Here is an 18,915-nt window from a genome sequence, read left to right as displayed (position 1 = left end):
TTTTTTTTTTTTTTTTTTTTTTTTTTTTTTTGGTGGAGTCTCGCTTTGCCACCCAGGCTGGAGTGCAGTGACACAATCTCAGCTCACTGCAACCTCCGCCTCTCTGGTTCAAGTGATTCTTCTGTCTCAGCCTCCCGAGTAGCTGGGACTTCAGGCGTGTGCCACCAAGCCCAGCTAATTTTTGTATTTTTAGTAGAGAAAGGGTTTCACCATATTGGCCAGGCTGGTCTCAAACTCCTGACCTCGTGATCCGCCCGCCTTGGCCTCCCAAAGTGCTGGGATTACAGGCATGAGCCACTGTGCCCATAATTTTTCTTGTAAATTTGTTTAAATTCTCTGTAGATTCTGGATATTAGCCCTTTGTCAGATGGATAAATTGCAAACATTTTCTCCCATTCTGTAGGTTGCCTGTTCACTCTGATGATAGTTTCTTTTGCTGTTCAGAAGTTCTTTAGTTTAATTAGATCCCATTTGTGTATTTTGGTTGTTGTTGCCATTGCTTTTGGTGTTTCAGACATGAAGTCTTTGCCCATGCCTGCCTTGAATGGTATTGCCCAGGTTTTCTTCTAGGATTTTTATGGTCCTAGATCTCACATTTAAGTCTTTGATTCATCTTGAGTTGATTTTCATATAAGGTGTAAGGAAGGGGTCCAGTTTCTGTTTTCCATATATGGCTAGCAGGTTTCCCAACACCATTTATTAAATAGGTAATATTTTCCCCATTGCTTGTTTGTGTCAGGTTTGTCAAAGATCAGTTGGTTGTAGACGTGTGGTGTTATTTCTGAGGCCTCTGTTCTGTTTCATTGGTCTATATATCTGTTTTGGTACCAGTGCCATGCTGTTTTGGTTACTGCGGCCTTGTAGTATAGTTTGAAGTCAGGTAGTGGGATGCCTCCAGCATTGTTCTTCTTCTCCAGGATTGTCTTGGCTATGTGGGCTCTTTTTTTGTTCCATTTGAACTTTAAAGTAGTTTTTCCAATTCTGTGAAGAAAGTCAGTGGTAGCTTGATGGGAATAGCATTGAATCTATAAATTACTTTGGGCAGTATAGCCATTTTCACGATATTGATTCATCCTATCCATGAGCATGGGATGTTTTTCCACTTGTTTGTGTCCTCTCTTATTTCCTTGAGCAGTGGTTGGTAATTTTCCCTGAAGAGGTCCCTCACATCCCTTATAAGTTGGATTCCTAGGTATTTTATTCTCTTTGTAGCAGTTGTGAATGGGAGTTCACTCATGACTTGGCTCTTTGTTTGTCTGTTATTGGTGTATAAGAATGCTTGTGATTTTTGCACATTGATTTTGTATTCTGAGACTTTGCTGAAGTTGCATATCAGCGTAAGGAGATTTTGGCTGAGACAATAGAGTTTTCTAAATATACAATCATGTAATCTGCAAACAGAGACAATTTGACTTCTTCTCTTCCTATTTGAATACCATTTATTTCTTTCTCTTGCCTGACCGCCCTGGCCAGAACTTCCAATACTATGTTGAATAGGAGTGTTGAGACAGGGCATCTTTGTCTTGTGCCAGTTTTCAAAGGAAATGCTTCCAATTTTTGCCCATTCAGTTTGATATTGGCTGTGGGTTTGTCATAAATAGCTCTTATTATTTTGAGATACATTCCATTGATACCTAGTTTATTGAGGATTTTTAGCATGAAGAGGTGTTGAATTTTGTTGAAAGCCTTTTCTGCATCTATTGAGATTATCATGTGGTTTTTGTCATTGATTCTGTTTATGTGATGGATTATGTTTATTGATTTGCATATGTTGAATCAGCCTTGCATCCCAGGGATGAAGTTAACTTGATCGTGGTGGATGAGCTTTTTGATGTGCTGCTGGATTAGGTTCACCAGTATTTTATTGAGGATTTTCGCATCGATGTTCATCAGGGATATTGGCCCAAAATTGTCTTTTTTTGTTGTGTCTCTGCAGGCTTTGGTATCAGGATGATGCTGGCCTCATAAAATGAGTTGGGGAGGATTCCCCCTTTTTCTATTGTTTGGAATAGTTTCAGAAGGAATGGTACCAGCTCCTCTTTGTACCTCTGGTAGAATTCAGCTGTGAATCCGTCTGATCCTGGACTTTTTTTTTGGTTGGTAGGCTATTAATTACTGACTCAATTTCAAAACTTGTTATTGGTTTATTCAGGAATTTGACTTCTTCCTGGTTTAGACTTGGGAGAGTGTATGTGTCCAGGAATTTATCCAATTCTTCTAGATTTTCTAGTTTATTTGCATAGAGGTGTTTATAGTATTCTCTGATGGTACTTTGTATTTCTGTGGGATCGGTGGTGATATCCCCTATATCATTTTTTATTGTGTCTATTTGATTCTTCTCTCTTCTTTTTTTTTTTTTTTTTTTTTTTTTTTTTTTTTTTTTTTTTTTTTTTGAGACGGAGTCTTGCTGTGTCGCCCAGGCTGGAGTGCAGTGGCCGGATCTCAGCTCATTGCAAGCTCCGCCTCCCGGGTTTTTACGCCATTCTCCTGCCTCAGCCTCCCGAGTAGCTGGGACTACAGGCGCCCACCACCTCGCCCGGCTAGTTTTTTTTGTATTTTTTAGTAGAGACGGGGTTTCACCGTGTTAGCCAGGATGGTCTCGAACTCCTGACCTCGTGATCCGCCCGTCTCGGCCTCCCAAAGTGCTGGGATTACAGGCTTGAGCCACCGCGCCCGGCCTTCTTCTCTCTTCTTAACTAGTCTGGCTAGCAGTCCGTTTTGTTGATCTTTTCAAAAAACCAGCTCCTGGATTCAGTGATTTTTTGAAGGATTTTTTGTGTTTCTATCTCCTTCAGTTCTGCTCTGATCTTAGTTATTTCTTGTCTTCTGCTAGATTTTGAATGTGTTTGCGGTTGCTTCTCTGGTTCTTTTAATTGTGATGTTAGGTTGTCAATTTCAGATCTTTCCTGCTTTCTTTTGTAGGCATTTAGTGCTATAAATTTCCCTCTACACACATCTTTATATGTGTCCCAGAGATTCTGGTACACTGTGTTTTCATTCTCATTGGTTTCAAAGAACATCTTTATTTTTGCCTTCATTTCTTTATTTACCCAGTAGTCATTCAGGAGCATGTTGTTCAGTTTCCATGTAGTTGTGCCGTTTTGAGTGAGTTTCTTAATCCTGAGCTCTAATTTGATTGCACTGTGTTCTGAGAGACTGTTATGATTTCCATTCTTTTGCATTTGCTGTGGAGTATTTTGCTTCCAATTATGTGGTCAATTTTAGAATAATTGTGATGAGGTGCTGAGAAAAATGTATATTCTGCTGAATTGGGGTGAAGAGTTCTGTAGATGTCTATTAGGTCTGCTTGTTCCAGAGCTGAGTTCAAGTCCTGAGTATCTTTGTTAATTTTCTGTCTCGTTGATCTGTCTAATATTGGCAGTGGGGTGTTAAAGTGTCCCACTATTATTGTGTGGGAGTCTAAGTCTTTTTGTAGGTCTCTAAGAACTTGCTTTATGAATCTGGGTGCTCCTGTATTAGGTGCATGTATATTTAGGATAGTTAGCTCTTCTTACTGCATTGATCCCTTTCCCATTATGTAATGCCCTTCTTTGTCTCTTTTGATCTTTGTTAGTTTAAAGTCTGTTTTATGAGATTAGGATTGCAACTCCCGCTTTTTTTTCCACTTTCCATTTGCTTGGTAAATATTCCACCACCCTTTTATTTTGAGCCTATGTGTGTCTTTGCACGTAAGATGGGTTTCCTGAATACAGCACTCTAATGGGTCTTGACTCTATCCAATTTGCCAGTCTGTGTCTTTTAATTGGTCCAGTTAGCCCATTTACATTTAAGGTTAATATTGTTATGTGTGAATTTGATCCTGTCATTATGATGTTAGCTTGTTGTTTTGCCTGTTAGTTGATGCAGTTTCTTCATAGTGTCAATGTTCTTTACAGTTTATTATGTTTTTGCAGTGGCTGGTATGAGTTGTTCCTTTCCATGTTTAGTGCTTCCTGCAGGAGCTTTTGTAAGGCAGGCCTGGTGGTGACAAAATCAGCATTTCCTTGTCTATAAAGGATTTTATTCCTCCTTCACTTAGGAAGCTTAGTGTGGCTGGATACGAAATTCTGGGCTGAAAATTCTTTTCTTTAAGAATGTTGAATATTGGCCCCCACTCTCTTCCGGCTTGCAGGGTTTCTGCCGAGAGATCCGCTGTTAGTCTTTGTGTGTAACCCGACCTTTCTCTCCAGCTGCCCTTAACATTTTTTCCTTCATTTCAACCTTGGTGAATCTGACGATTGTGTGTCTTGGGATTGCTCTTCTCGAGGAATATCTTTGTGGTGTTCTCTGTATTTCCTGAATTTGAACGTTGGCCTGTCTTGCTAAGTTGTGAAAGTTCTCCTGGATACTATCCTGAAGAGTGTTTCCAACTTGGTTCCATTCTCCTCATCACTTTCAGGTACACCAATCGAACATCGATTTGGTCTTTTCAAATAGTCCCATATTTCTTGGAGGCTTTTCTTGTTCCTTTTTATTCTTTTTTCTCTAATCTTGTCTTCTCTCTTTATTTCATTAATTTGATCTTCAATCACTGATATCTTTTCTTCTGCTTGATCGATTCAGCTATTGAAACTTGTGTATGCTTCACAAAGTTCTCGTGCTGTGTTTTTCAGCTCCATGAGGTCATTTATATTCTTCTCTGCGCTGGTTATTCTAGTTAGCAATTCGTCTAACCTTTCTTTCAAGCTTCTTAGCTTCCTTGCATTGGGTTAGAACATGCTCCTTTAGCTCAGAGGAGTTTGTTATTACCCACCTTCTGAAGCCTACTTCTGTCAATTTGTCAAACTCATTCTATGTCAAGTTTTGTTCCCTTGCTGGTGAGGAGTTTTGATCCTTTGGAGGAGAAGAAGCATTTGGGTTTTGGAATTTTCAGCCTTTTTGCACTGGTTTCTCCTCATCTTTGTGAATTTATCTACCTTTGGCCTTTGATGTTGGTGACCTTTGGATGAGGTCTTTGAGTGGACGTGCTGTTCCTTTCTGTTTGTTAGATTTCCTTCTGATAGTCAGGCCCCTCTGCTGCTGGTCTGCTGGAGTTTGCTGGAGGTTCACTCCTGACCCTATGTGCCTGGGTATCACCAGTGGAGGCTGCAGAACAGCAAAGATTGCCACCTGATCTTTCCTCTGGAAGCTTCATCCCAGAGGGGCACCTGCTAGATGCCAGTCAGAGCTCTCCTGTATGAGGTGTCTGTCGGCCCCTACTGGGAGGTGTCTGCCAGTCAGGATACACAGGGGTCAGGGACCCACTTGAGGAGACAGTCTGACCCTTAGCAGAGTTTGAATGCTGTGCTGGGAGGTTCACTACTCTTCAGATCTGTCAGGCAGGGATGTTCAAGTCTGCTGAAACTTTACCCATAGTTACCCCTTTCCCCAGGTGCTCTGTCCCAGGGAGATGGGAGTTTTATCTCTAAGTCCTTGATGGGGGCTGCTGCCTTTTTTTCAGAAATGCCCTGCTCAGAGAAGAGAAATCTGGCAGTCTGGCCACAGCAGAATTGCTGAGCTGCAGTGGGCTCCCCCCAGTTCGAAATTCCCTGTGGCTTTGTTTACACTGTGAGTGTAAAACTGCCTACTCAAGCCTCAGCAATTACGGATGCTCCTAACCCCACCAAGCTCGAAAGTCCGGGGTCGATCTCGGACTGCTGCTGTGCTGACAGCGAGAATTTCAAGCCAGTGGATCTTAGTTTGCTGGGCTCTGTGGGGGTGGAACCTGCCGAGCCAGACCACTTGGCTCCTTGGCTTCAGCACCCTTTCCAGGGGACTGAAGAGTTTTGTCTCACTAGTGTTCAAGGTGCCCTGGGGTATGGAAAAAAAGAACTCCTGTAGCTAGTTCGGTGTCTGCCCAAATGGCTGCCCAGTTTTTTGCTTGAAACCCTGGGCCCTGGAGGGGTGGGCACCGGAGGGGATCTCCCGGTTTGTGGGTTGCGAAGAAAATTCCCCTACCCCTTGTGCTTCCTGGGTGAGGTGACACCCCACCCTGCTTTGGCTCGCCTTCTGTGGGCTGCACCCACTGTCCAACCAGTACCAATGAGATGAACTGAGTACCTCAGTTAGAAATGCAGAAATCACCTTCCTTCTGTGTCGATCTATCTAGGAGCTGCAGACCGGAGCTGTTCCTATTCAGCCATCTTGCCAGCAATCATGAATGTTTTTTATATCTTAAACCTAGCTAGGGTATACATTCCTGGTGGCCCATTATACTATTATCTGTACTTTTGTCTCTATTTGAAAATACCCATTAATTATGTTCAAGAGAAACCATCCCACTGGGGAACATTTAGAATAATTTTTGAAGTATTAGGAAGAAATATCATACATTATCTCAGGACCAAGATGGTGATCTTGATGGATTTTATAAAGTACTCATTTGGAAAGTTTATTTAACAAGCTATAAACCTATCCACCTTGTGTATACCTATTATACCATCTTAAATTGGTTATTTATACTTAATAATTGTGGCAAACTATAGAGGTATTAATATAAAATACGATGTATTTTGTGAACTTTAATGATAATTTTTTAGATAGATTGAAAATTAATCAAAACAATTAATGAAAATTTATCAACTATTTTCTAAGTTCACATCAGAAGGTATTGTGTCAGTAAGAAGGATTTTGTATGTGCTGATATACAATCTTTAAAAAAAATTGACTGTAAAGATGTTCTTGAAGGTCGCAATATATCTAGACAGTTTACCCTTGGGGAAAAACACATCACTTTGTAAGATCAACTGATGGAATAAATAGCTAGGAAAATGTAAACTGTGAAGAAACAAAATGTAAGAAACTGAAAGACTGAGGGAACTGGCGGAGGAAACTGAGGGAAGAATCCATCCACCTCAACAGCCGTCATGGTGGCAGGTAACAGACTGACTCAGCCTGGATACATTTTACAAGTTAATGCTGGCTCAGGAGGCTGTGTGCATGGCAATATTGTGGTAGTTGTTATATTATTTTGGCAGAAGGTGGAACAGAAAACCAGGAAAAAAAAATGTGAATTGTAATTTTGGCTAATTGTTCGTGTTCTCACGGGAACCAGAACAGGTTGACCATTAGTCTGCAATACCCTGAGGAACTAAAGTTGTGCCTCCCTCTCTCATTTGCAAAGTCTAATGTGTAAGAGTTAGTTACAGGAAGGAAGGAAACCCTGTGGAGACCCTGTTGCCTTCCCAAACTTCTCATGTGCGGGCTGTATGTGTGTGTATGTTTGTGTGTAGCTTTTCACAATATCATAACAAGCTCTTCAGTGCAAAGGAAAAAGACTATTTCTCTCTATATATAAAAGGAGACTCCATCATACTTCTTACTTCATTAAGGATATACATATTAAACTCTTTAGTCTGATAGGTAAGGCCTGCTATAACTCGTTTCTCCAGTTGTGTCTTGGACCTCCCCATAAGAACTTGTTCTGAGCAGATAGATCTTTTCCTGAACCCTACCCCCAGTCCCATCTTGTTCATGTTTGCTTCCATTTCTTTTTTCCAAAGAAATTGACTTGAATTATGATGTTCTCCCTGACTTTTCTTACACTATCTACATTCTCCCGTTCTTCTGACTTGGTTGAAGTCTGTGGTTGTTTTTGTCTTTTGTTTCTTCGCATTGTTGACTCACAATCAAATTGCCCAGGGGACATAATCACACTGTCATTCGGAGCAGATACTACTAGCTAATATTTTACAGGACAGATCTAGGTCATGTGGAATAAACTACTTCAAATTATTTCCTTTTCATCTCAAAATGCCTTTTTACAGTATATTCACTTATCTTATTCTCTCCTCCAGCTTCCCCCCCCGCAAAAAAAAGGGTGTCAATTGAAAGAGAAAACTGGCCCAACTACCTCAGCCTACATCATCACTGTGTAATAAACTGCCAAGAATGCTGAAGTTGAGTTTGTCCCTATAGTGGAAAGAACACTGAGTTATACTAATCACAAGTCTTGAGTTTCAGCACCGGTTCAGTCCATTTTTATTAGTGTCAGACTTGGTAAGATGCTTACTCTCCCAGTGTTCTCCACAGTTCCCCCATCCTGAAAATAAAATAATAATAATAAAAAACAGTATATTTGACCCTGTTATTCTCTCAAGATACTATCCTAGCATTTTCTTATAAAAACAAATGTCTCAAAGATTGTCCTGCTTGTTGCCTTCCCACTTCTCAGCTCACTTTCTTCTCACTTCTCATTGCCTTCTCACTCCTCACCCTGGTAACTTGGCTTCTGTTTCCATCACAAAACTCAAAGTCTTCTCAACTTCTCTTTTTTACATCTCTGGAGAACTTCTGATCTCTAACATCTGTAGCTCTCCCAATCTCCTCCCCCCGCATTTCAAAATATTTGTTCTCGCTCTATCATTCTACAAAAATGATAGCAAATCTCCTGTACCAGTCACCGTGCTAAGTGCTGGATGCAGTCATGGTCTCTATCTTCATGTTGCAATGGAGCCTAGTGACAAAGACAGACATTAAGTGTGAGAGTATTTGATCCCATTTGGTTTGTCCTTTGAGGAAGTGACAGTTGACATGAAGTATGAGTACAGTAAAGGTAACGGAAGAGGGTGTTGAGGAGAATGGTGTCCCTGTGAGTGGACATAGTGAAAAGTTCAGGGTCAGGAGGGAGTATAGCATGTGTGAGGAATTTAAAGAAGAATGAAAAATTGAGAAATTGAGACAATTTGAAAAGGAAGGAAGAGACTACACCATGCCAGACATAGTAATCTACATTAAGGGGTCTGTCTTTAATTTTAAGGCAATGGGGTGCCATTGTTTAAGTGTGTGTGTGTGTGTGTGTGTGTGTGTGTGTGTGCATGCATGTGTGTGTGAGAGAGAGAGGAAAGAAAGAAAGACAGAAAGAAAGAAAGAAAGAAAGAAAGAAAGAAAGAAAGAAAGAAAGAAAGAAAGAAAGAGAAAGAAGGAAGGAAGGAAGGGAGAGAGAGAGAGAGAGAGAGAGAGAGAAAGAAAGAAAGAAAGAAAGAAGGAAAGAAAGAAAGAAAGAAAGAAAAGAAAAGAAAGAAAGAGAAAGAAGGAAGGAAGGGGGGGAGAGAGAGAGAGAGAGAGAGAAAGAAAGAAAGAGAAAGGAAGGAAGGAAGGAAGGAAGAAAGAAAGAAAGAAAGAAAGAAAGAAAGAAAGAAAGAAAGAAAGAGAAAGAGAGAAAGAGAGAAAGAGAGAAAGAAAGAAAAGAAAGAAAGAAAGAAAGAAAGAAAGAAAGAAAGAAAGAAAGAAAGAAAGAAAGAAAGAAAGAAAAAGAGATGCTATGTTTAGAAAAGATCGCTGTGGCTAAAGTCTGGAGCATTGATAGATGGATTGGAGAGAGGATACAATTAAGAGAAGACTGTACATCCAGGCAACAAATGATGCTTTCCATGGTGAGGATAGAGAGAAGTAGACAGATGCCAGAGATACCATGTAATATCAACAGGTCTTGATGATGGCGGGTTGAAGGAGAGGGATGCATGGACAACTCCTTCATTTCTGCCCGATGGAGACTGGACAGTTCCCCAACTGCTCCTTCAGTTGATCCCCAAGTGTAGATGCCTCTCAATGTGCTATTCTCAACTCTTTCTTCTTCTACACTTTCTCCCTTAGTAATTCTTCAATTTCTAGCTTAACATCTCAATTCTACAAGATGTTACCCAAACTTACAATGCTATTTACTCCAGAGATCACATACTGGTAGCCCATTTGGGAGATATCGATGCTTCATTATCCTGTGATTTTTTAATTAAAAAATATGAATTATGAAAGATTTAGAAGTCAGAACTTTCATATAAAATTTGCATTTGAAACTCTTTTAATAATTGGAAGCTCCATCAACACTGAACCCATATTCTTCATGTCAACAGTTCATCAGAACTGAGTGACAGCTGACCCTTTTAACAAGCATTTTCCACTTTGCTGTAGTCCCTGACATTTGGGCACCTGGCCACCACATTTATTGAGTTTTTGTTTGGTCATCCCAGGCACTAGCCTTTAAACCTCAGCTTTAGTCCAATCACCTTAGAACATAGAACACTTACCCAGCATCATACCGCTGAAAACTGCAGCAATGTCGAAATCCCATGCTCATTCTACTTCCTGTCCTGAATCACACAATTGCTGAACAAAGCATCCCATCAGTTGGCAGTTAGCACTATCACAATTGCTAGGCTAAGGTGTTTGACCAGTTTTTTCTTTGAAGTACTGTAGGCAGTTTCTGTCCACATATTTTAATTCCTTGCAGCACAACTTGTTTTTTATTAACATAAAAATTACATATATTTTACATTGTGAAGAGTCCAAATATTGCTGTATAAAAGCTTGCTAATATCATTATTCTTTCTTCTTTCTAATTTTCTTCTAGAACTCTTGGAACGGTCTTTAGCCCTTTTAAACAAAAGTCGACAACTCACTGACTTCATAGAAAAATTCAAGTGTGAAGGACCTAATGTGAATCCTGAGTTGATTCAGGGAGCTCATAGCAGCTGTCTGAAGATTGACAGCCTTCTTGAACTTCTACAAGACAGGAGAAGACAGTTAGACAAGTACTTGAAGCAACAGTGGCAAGAATTGAGTCAGGTTCTGCAGATATGTCAGTGGGACCAACGAGAAAACCAGGTAACCCAAAGGGGCATTGGATGATGTTCCAGTCTCAGCGGATTAGTTGTTATAGGGATTAACCATTCCCCGGGGCAGTTTGTCAGTCTTCATGGTCAAATCCTTTGGTCTTTGGTCCAAAAAGCTTTCATCCAAACTACCATGTTGTTTTTCCCTGTAAGTAATATAAAATCAAATGTATGCATTTTTTTCATTATACTGTTGATTTTATAAATGAGAGAACACCTGTGGGTAGTTTCCAGAATGAATGTATTCTATTGTTGGATTCTTCCTTCCTTCCAGGTCACTACTTTTAGACATGTTTCTTTAACATTTTGAAATGTTAATTGCAATTTTCTTAAAAGTTGAAGAGGCATGATGCTGCCAAATTGTGCTAGATTGCTGCTTACATCAGTAAAAAAAGTCTGTCAGCCCAAAATAGAGATAATGTTCTTAGAAGAGTAGTCTGATGCCAATCAAGAAATATGACCTTGGCCCATAGCTGCAGGATCTGTGGTCAGAGGGCTTTGGGGGTTGATGAGTTTGCAGGCTCATTAGAGCTCATTACCCAGGCTGCGAGCACATTTCTGATGGGTTGTCAATGTGCTTGACATGGATTTCTTCTGCTACAATTATTTGATGCGAAGAGTGGGCAGAACTCTCTTTGCAAACCCCCAACTCAAATAAGTGAGAAGTTTATCACAATACTTCTGATTGTCTTAATTCCATGTTTAAATCTGTACAGATTAAGTGGAAGGAATTTTTAGGGAGAAATTATGTGGAGGGAGGTCTCCTGGCCTAGATACACGGCAAAGAGGTTTTTTCATATATTTAATATTATTGCTCCATCCAAATTGAAGAGACATTCATATATTTGGAAGCGCATATGAGTCCAGAAGAAACTGGTTCTTATTTCAAGCTGGAAAAATGAGAACTTAAATGATGATCAACCTTTCAATTAATACTTATTGAGCACCTACTATGTACCAGTTCCTATCATAAGTGTTGGGGATATACTAGACCACAAGATGGTGCCTTTTTCCTCTAGGAAATTTTCTTCTAATTCAATGTTTTTCAACCTTCACACTATTGACATTTGGTGCTAGGTAATTCCTGGTTGTGGGAGGCTGTCCTGTCCAGCACACTCTAGGATACAGAGCAGCCTTGCTGGCCTCTACCAACAAGATACCAGTACAACATCCCCAGTTGTGAAAAACCAGAACTGTCTCTAGACATTGCCAGATGTCCCCTGGGGGACAAAATTACCCCCAGTTAAGAACCATTGTTCTAATGTGATGAGGACTTATAATAAACAAATGACGAGTATGATGATAAACCTGATGATGAAATCAAATAACGTAATGAATTTTGACATGTGTTGGTCAACTTTTCATCAAAGAAGGAATCAAAGAAGGCTCTCCGAGGAAGTGGAATAGAGCAGAGACCCAAATGCAGATGTCAGTCATATATTCTCCTGCTTGCATTTTGTTGCCATTCCCTTCTAAGTCACCATACACTTTCTAAGCTGCCTTGCTTTTATCATTTTACACTGACTGCTGCCCGCTCCTCCTGTCCTGCTTCTGCTGTGCTTGACCTGCGGACTCTGCTCTAGCCATTATACACTCTGACACGCACTTTCACATGCTCATCTCCCAAAGCATTATCGTCCAATGCAAAGGTCTTTTCCTGATGACTCTGGCATAACAAGAAGGAAATTAATCCTCAGGACAAGAAACTTAAAATTGTAAGACAACTGTTTCCAAAGTTCTTTGTCCTTCCGAGCATGAGTGGGTGTATTTTAGCTCCCTTGCTCCTCTCTGTCTCTCTCTGCCCTAATCCTGACCAACCACCGTGTTCCCAGAGCTACTATCCCCTTAAAGGAACCTTCCTTTTATCTCTTCATACTTGTGTTTACAACCCCAAGCCCCTGCCTCTAGTGCTTCCAAAAATACATTAAAAACTCCTCTTGCTTTATCATACAGAGAAGCATTTGTATTTTAAACCTCAACATCTCTTATCTGGATTAACAGAACAATTTCCCAATAATGAGAAAATAGCTTCAGTAATTTTATTTATTTATTTTTAAATATTTATTTTTAAAAGGCAATTTTGCCTTTCTGCCCCATAACTATGGCAGTAATCATCCACTTGAATCCTCTGTAGTAAAAAGAAAAGAAAAAAATCACCTGAAAATTTAGAAGATTCAAAATGGACATTCTAACCCGGCCACGTTCTTTTTTTTTTTTTTTTTTTTGAGACGGAGTCTCACTCTGTGGCCCAGGCTGGAGTGCAGTGGCCGGATCTCAGCTCACTGCAAGCTCCGCCTCCCGGGTTCACGCCATTCTCCTGCCTCAGCCTCCGGAGTAGCTGGGACTACAGGCGCCCGCCACCTCACCTGGCTAGTTTTTTGTATTTTTTAGTAGAGATGGGGTTTCACCGGATTAGCCAGGATGGTCTCGATCTCCTGACCTTGTGATCCGCCCGTCCGGCCACATTCTTAAAGGAAATCTAAATCCCTTGCTAAACCTGGAAAGCAAAAATATATTTGCTAATAAGTAAAGTAAGGTATAGTAGAAGGTGTCTGACTTGGTAAGTTCTCTAACTTATGGGGTCTCATTTTGTTTTAGAGGTGAATGCTTTTGGAAGGGGTGCTTTTTAAAAAGTAAAGTTTATTTTTTAGAGCTCTTTTAGGTTCACAGCAAAATTGAGAGAAAGGTACAGAGATTTCCTATATGCTCCCTGTCCCCACACGTGCAGTTTCTCTCTTTATCAACATCTCCCCTCAGAATAGCTTGTTTACAATCAATGGGCCTACAGTGACACATCACTATCACCCAAAGTCCACAGTTTACAGGAAGGTTCACTCTTGATGATGTATGTTCCAAATGTCCAATTCCACATACATATGGGTTTGAACAAATGTGTAATGACATGCATCCACCATCATAGCATCATAGAAACCATGTTCACTGCCCTAATAATCCTCTGTGCTCTGCTTGTTCATTGCTCCCTTCCCTCTAACCCCTGGTAAACACTCATCTCTACTGTTCCCATAGTTTTGCCTTGTCCATAATGTCATATAGTTAGAATCATACAGGACTTTTCAGATTGGCGTTTTTCATTTAGTAATATGCATTCAAGTTTCCTCCATGTCCTTTCATGGCTTGATAGCTCATTTATGCTTAGCACTAAATAATATTCTAGACAACCCTGGGCAAAGCAGGGAGACCCTGTCTCTACAAAAACTTTTTTAAAGTAGACAGGTGTGATGGTGTGTACCTGTGATCCCAGCTACTCAGGAGGCTGAAGTCGGAGGATCCCTTGAGTCTGGTAGGTTGAGACTGCAGTGAGCCATGATTATGCCACTACACTCCAGTCCGGGTGACACAGAGCAAGACTCTGTCTCAAATAACATAAATAAATCAATAAATCAATAAGTATCCCATTGTCTGCATTTACCACAGTTTGTTCATCCATTAATCTACTGGCATCTTAGTTGCTTCCAAATTTTGGCAATGATGAATAAAGCTGTTGTGGACATCCATGTGCAGCTTTTTATGTAAAGATAAGTTTTCAATTTATATAGATAAATACCAAGGAATGAGATTGCTGGGTCATATGGTGAGAGTGTGTTTAGTTTTGTAAGAAACTGCTAAACTATTTTTCAAAGCGGCTGTACCATTTTGGATTCCCACCAGCAATGAATGAGTGTTCCTGTTGCTGTACATCCTTGTCAGCATTTGGCATTGTCAGTGTTCTAGATTTTGGCCACTTTAATAGCTGTGTTGTGGTATCTCATTGCTGTTTTAATGGGCCTCATCTTTAAATTGGGAATAATATTTAAATCACAGAGTTGTTATAAGGATTACATGAAATAATGTGCAAAACACATAGCACAATGCATAGCGTTTTAAGAGGTACTTAATAGTTTCTTTGCCCTCCCTCTCTGTGGTTAAACCTTACAACTTATGAAAGCTTTCTCATTCAGCCCAGATTCTTTCCCCCGGATGTAGCATTACTGTTGTCATACATGTCTAGGTCTCTTAATACTGTTTAGTTATTGGAGGCTGTTACAAGTATAGTTAGGATTTAGGAATCTACATTCGTGGTTAAGGGAATGAGGCTCTCATTTAGACTCCATTCCTAACAGCACTTGAACAAAAATTAATTATAATAAGAATAATCAACATTATAGTAAATATAACCAGTTAATAAACAAGATAGTCATTTCCTTAAATATAAAATTTAGGCTCTTAGGCTGGGTGTGGTGATGAATGCTTATAATACCAGCACTGTGGGAGGTGAGATTGCTTGAGCAATCTCTGTCTCAAAAAGAAAATAATAATAATAATAATAATAATAATAATAATAATAATAAACAGAAGTTTAGGAAAACTGAACAACTCAGGTGAGATAATTTGTGCTTATACATACCTGGACTTTAAAGTGATTCCTTTTTCATATAATTATCAACAGAGCAAGCAGGCAGATTCCTTGAGCCTGGGAGTTCGAGACCAGCCTGGGTAACATGGCAAAACCCTGTATCTACAAAACACACACACACACACACACAAATGAGCCAGGCATGGTGCCATGCTCCTGTAGTCCCAGATACTTGGGAGCCTGAGATAGATGGGTGGCTTGAGCCCAAGAGGCCAAAGCTGCAGTGAGCCAAGATTGCACCATTGCATTTCAGCCTGGGTGACAGAATAAGACCCTCTGTCTCAAAAAATAAAATAAAAATAAAATTTGGACTCTGAATCTTAAAACACCTATGTGACATTTTCTCTTGTTAACAGCAGTGACAGCAGTTGGAGTAGTTAGTTAACAAAGCTAAGTATTGTCTCTTTATGTTGGTAAGGGTACAGATCCTGGGGCCAGACTGTTGGCTGGGTTCAAATCCTAGCTTCACCACTTACTAGCTGAGTAACAGCAATTATTTAACTTCCCTGAGGCTCAGTTTTCTGTAAAAATATGAATAATAATACCAACTACTATCTTAGTGTTAGCAGTTGTTACCATCATGTCTGAAAAAGATGGTGAAGGCCCGACATGTTACATACTCTCCCCACTTCTTGCCCCAGCAATGTCGTGCTCAGATGAAGATTGGTCTCAGATTGAAGACCAGTTTTATTATTTGAGTTCACAGGATGTGATAAAATAAAAGTCACTTTAATAATGTTAACAGCTACCCTTGTTCAACGGGCACTGAATTGATAGTTTAAAACAAAAAGTAGTATCTTTTTTTCTGCTTGTGATTTAAAAATGCTTCTTTGTTAAAATGTAGCAATCACCCTCCATGCAGATTGCTACTAGAAATTTGGCATACTGCCACCTTCTAGACTTTTATCCAAGTGTGAGCATAGTCACAGGCACACACACATTTATTATAAAAAACTAAACAAACAAATGAAAATTAATTGAATCAGCCTATATATACCGTATTACAACCTGTTTTTTTGTTAAATTGAAAAAAATCCTAAACATGTTCTGTGTTTAAGTAGAGCAATTAATTTTAATAAGTGTGTAGTATTCTGCTATTTGAATATAAAACAATTTAAACAGTATTTTATTAATGAGGAAATAGAGTTGCTTTGATTTCTTAATATTATAAACAATAATTAATGCTTACTCTATTGATAATTATATGAACAAGGATTCACTTTAAAGTCCAGGTATGTATAAACACAAATTATCGCACCTGAGTTTTTCAGTTTTTCTAAACTTCTGTTTTTTATTATTATTATTGTTACTTTTCTTTTTGAGACAGAGTCTCACTCTGTCACCCAGGCTGGAGTGCAGCGACACAATCTTGACTTACTACAACCTCCACCTCCGGGTTCAAGCAATTCTCGTGCCTCAGCCTCCCGAGTAGCTGAGGCTACAGACACACACCACCACGCTGGCTATATGTTTTGCATTTTAGTAGAGACAGGGTTTCACCATGTTGCCCAGGGTGGTCTTGAACTCCTGGGCTCAAGTGACCTGCTGGTCTTGGCCTCCCAAAGTCCTGGGATTACAGGCATGAGCCACCGTGCCCGGCCTGAATGTTCTAAAGTGTTGTTGATGGTACAATGGTGAAGAATTGCAGCAGGGACACTGAGCTGAGTGTCACTCAGTTCGTAATTTGGGTTTTATAGTTATCATGTTCTTGGATGATCTACCTGATAATTCTAGAACATATGGAACCACATTTCATTGGAGGGCAAAGGGTTTTTTTTTTTTTTTTGTCAGTTCTGTCTTATTTTAAGTGAACACAGGAGCTATCAATCTTTACATTAATGAAATATCAACTTTGTCAATCATTTTAACCAATTAAGAAAAAGGGAAATTAAGTAAAGAAATAGAACAAAGATTACTGATGAATAATAATGTGGATGTCTGAATACGTGATGTGTCTTCTTTCATAAGAGCCATTTAAAAGATACATTTAGTGCTTCTCTGTTTCTGAGTGCTGTGGCCTAATGCTTTTGAACTATAAGAGTTCAGCTAATTCTCCTTTGGAAAAGAAATTAAGTGACCAGCATGATGGGGACTTAGGATTCACATCAACTGCAGGAAAACAGTAAATGAAAACCACATACTTTCCTATCTTAATTAGGATGTGATCACCTCATAAAGATAATTATAGCATGTTCTTTCATCATTGTTTTTCAGATATAAAAATGCACTCTTGTTTTACATTTAAAGATAAGCAGCTGACCTTTCTTTTCAGCTCCAGCAGCATCTTATTTTGCAGATAATCTGCCTCATTAATGAAAAGCAGAAGCAGCTTGAAGTACTTCGTGCATAATTAATTATCTTGGCAAGAAGATTTATGAATGTAATTTTTCTCAATTGCTCCAATCAGGCATAAGTGAGACAAACAAATATATTAAAACTAAGCTATTCATGGTCTCTGTGTACAAGACAGTGTCAAGGACGTCTAGGAGAATTAAGACATGAGGGCAGACGATCTCTTTTTACTACCCAGATCACATATGAGTTATACATCTTTAGGGGCAGGAAGGATAATACAATTCACATCAGAAGGTTTTGTGGTTTTGTAATTTGAGTAAAATGTGTATCATAATCATGCAGTATATTCCTTGTCAATGAGCAATTTAAATGATATTAAAGATGACATATACGAGCATAGCGTCTGGGCACCAATCTTGTGTCTGGTGGACATCTGTAAAACTGTGCACCCATACAGGCATATGTGAGTGTATTCTCTTGTATATGATGCCACCTTCTAACTAGGATTTAGAACTTGAATGATTGAACAGCTTAAATGCGTAATTTTGAAAGTCCTTCTCTGGAAGTTACTTACCTGAGCTTCTTATCTATTGCTTTGGAAATTTTGAAATGGGGATACTAAACCTATCACCAAGAGATTTTGTGAAAAGTAAATGAGAAGGTGTGAGTGAAAATACTTTGAAACATTTACATCAGCAAAATGTCAGTCCTGGTCCCATGATTATGACTACGCACAATGAGCCTCTTCAGTTGTATTCTTGAGTGTATCTTTCATATTCCAAGAGGTGGTATTCCTGGATAAACAGTGTTATTCCCAAAAGTGGAATTTGGGGGTTGGTAGAATGTGAACAAGTGTTAAGTCCCATGATCCATCTTGTCAAATTACCCCCACAAAAGTTGTTTAAATTTGACTCCAACTAGTTGGAGTTGAGTACTAGTTCCCACCACATTGGTCAATGTTGAGCATTACCTTTTATTTTCATGTTTGCAAATCTGGTCTTGTTGTTTAACTTAGTATTTCCTAAATCTCTAGTGATTGCATTAAAAATACTTGCATTTGCATCTCTCAATAAATGTGAGCTGCTGCCTCAAAAAAAAAGAAAAAGAAAAAAAAAAGTCCTTCTCTGAAGGCAGCTTTCATACATTGGCTGGCATAAGACCAAAAAAAGGGTTGCATTATTTTGGTGACACTGGTATCAAACCGTTGGGTCAGTAACAGGTATACATGACTGTCCCACTGTCCATAGATGAAAATTTATCACAGAATTTCATTTTGGTATACAGTCTGTCTCTAGAATTCTCTCTAGGGCACGCCAACAGTAAATTCAAAGGATCTGATAGTACTTGTAGAAGGATCATGTAATTTTGACAGAAAAAAAAACCTTTTCTAACTGGGATATATGCGAATGACTATTGCTTCCAATGGCACTGCAGTTCAAAGGTTGAAAGAGAGGGACTCTGGTGCAGATGGCATGGATACCAATCCTACCTTTTACATTTACTAGGTATGTGGTTTTGGGCCAGTTACTTGGCTTCTGTGCCTCAGTGTCCTTTTCTATAAAATGGGGATAATAACAGTATCTACCTATAGATTTATTGTAAAAATAAAAAATATTA

The 18,915-nt window shown here is 39.3% G+C and overlaps 1 protein-coding gene across 1 annotated transcript in view; it reads left to right on the top strand.

Annotated features, from left to right (window-relative positions):
• The window catches only part of CCDC141 (coiled-coil domain containing 141), a 219,016-nt gene that overhangs the window by 72,246 nt on the left and 127,855 nt on the right, over positions 1–18,915 (top strand). The window contains exon 5 of the mRNA XM_025404910.1: positions 10,328–10,581. Coding sequence (XP_025260695.1) covers positions 10,328–10,581 — 254 coding nt within the window. The remainder of the gene's footprint in view (positions 1–10,327; positions 10,582–18,915) is intronic.

This window comes from Theropithecus gelada, chromosome 12 (assembly GCF_003255815.1).
Source record: "Theropithecus gelada isolate Dixy chromosome 12, Tgel_1.0, whole genome shotgun sequence".
Classification (NCBI taxonomy): domain Eukaryota; kingdom Metazoa; phylum Chordata; class Mammalia; order Primates; family Cercopithecidae; genus Theropithecus; species Theropithecus gelada.
The sequence above is the reverse complement of the archived record's forward strand: the minus strand, read 5'-3'. Positions and strand labels throughout refer to the sequence as shown.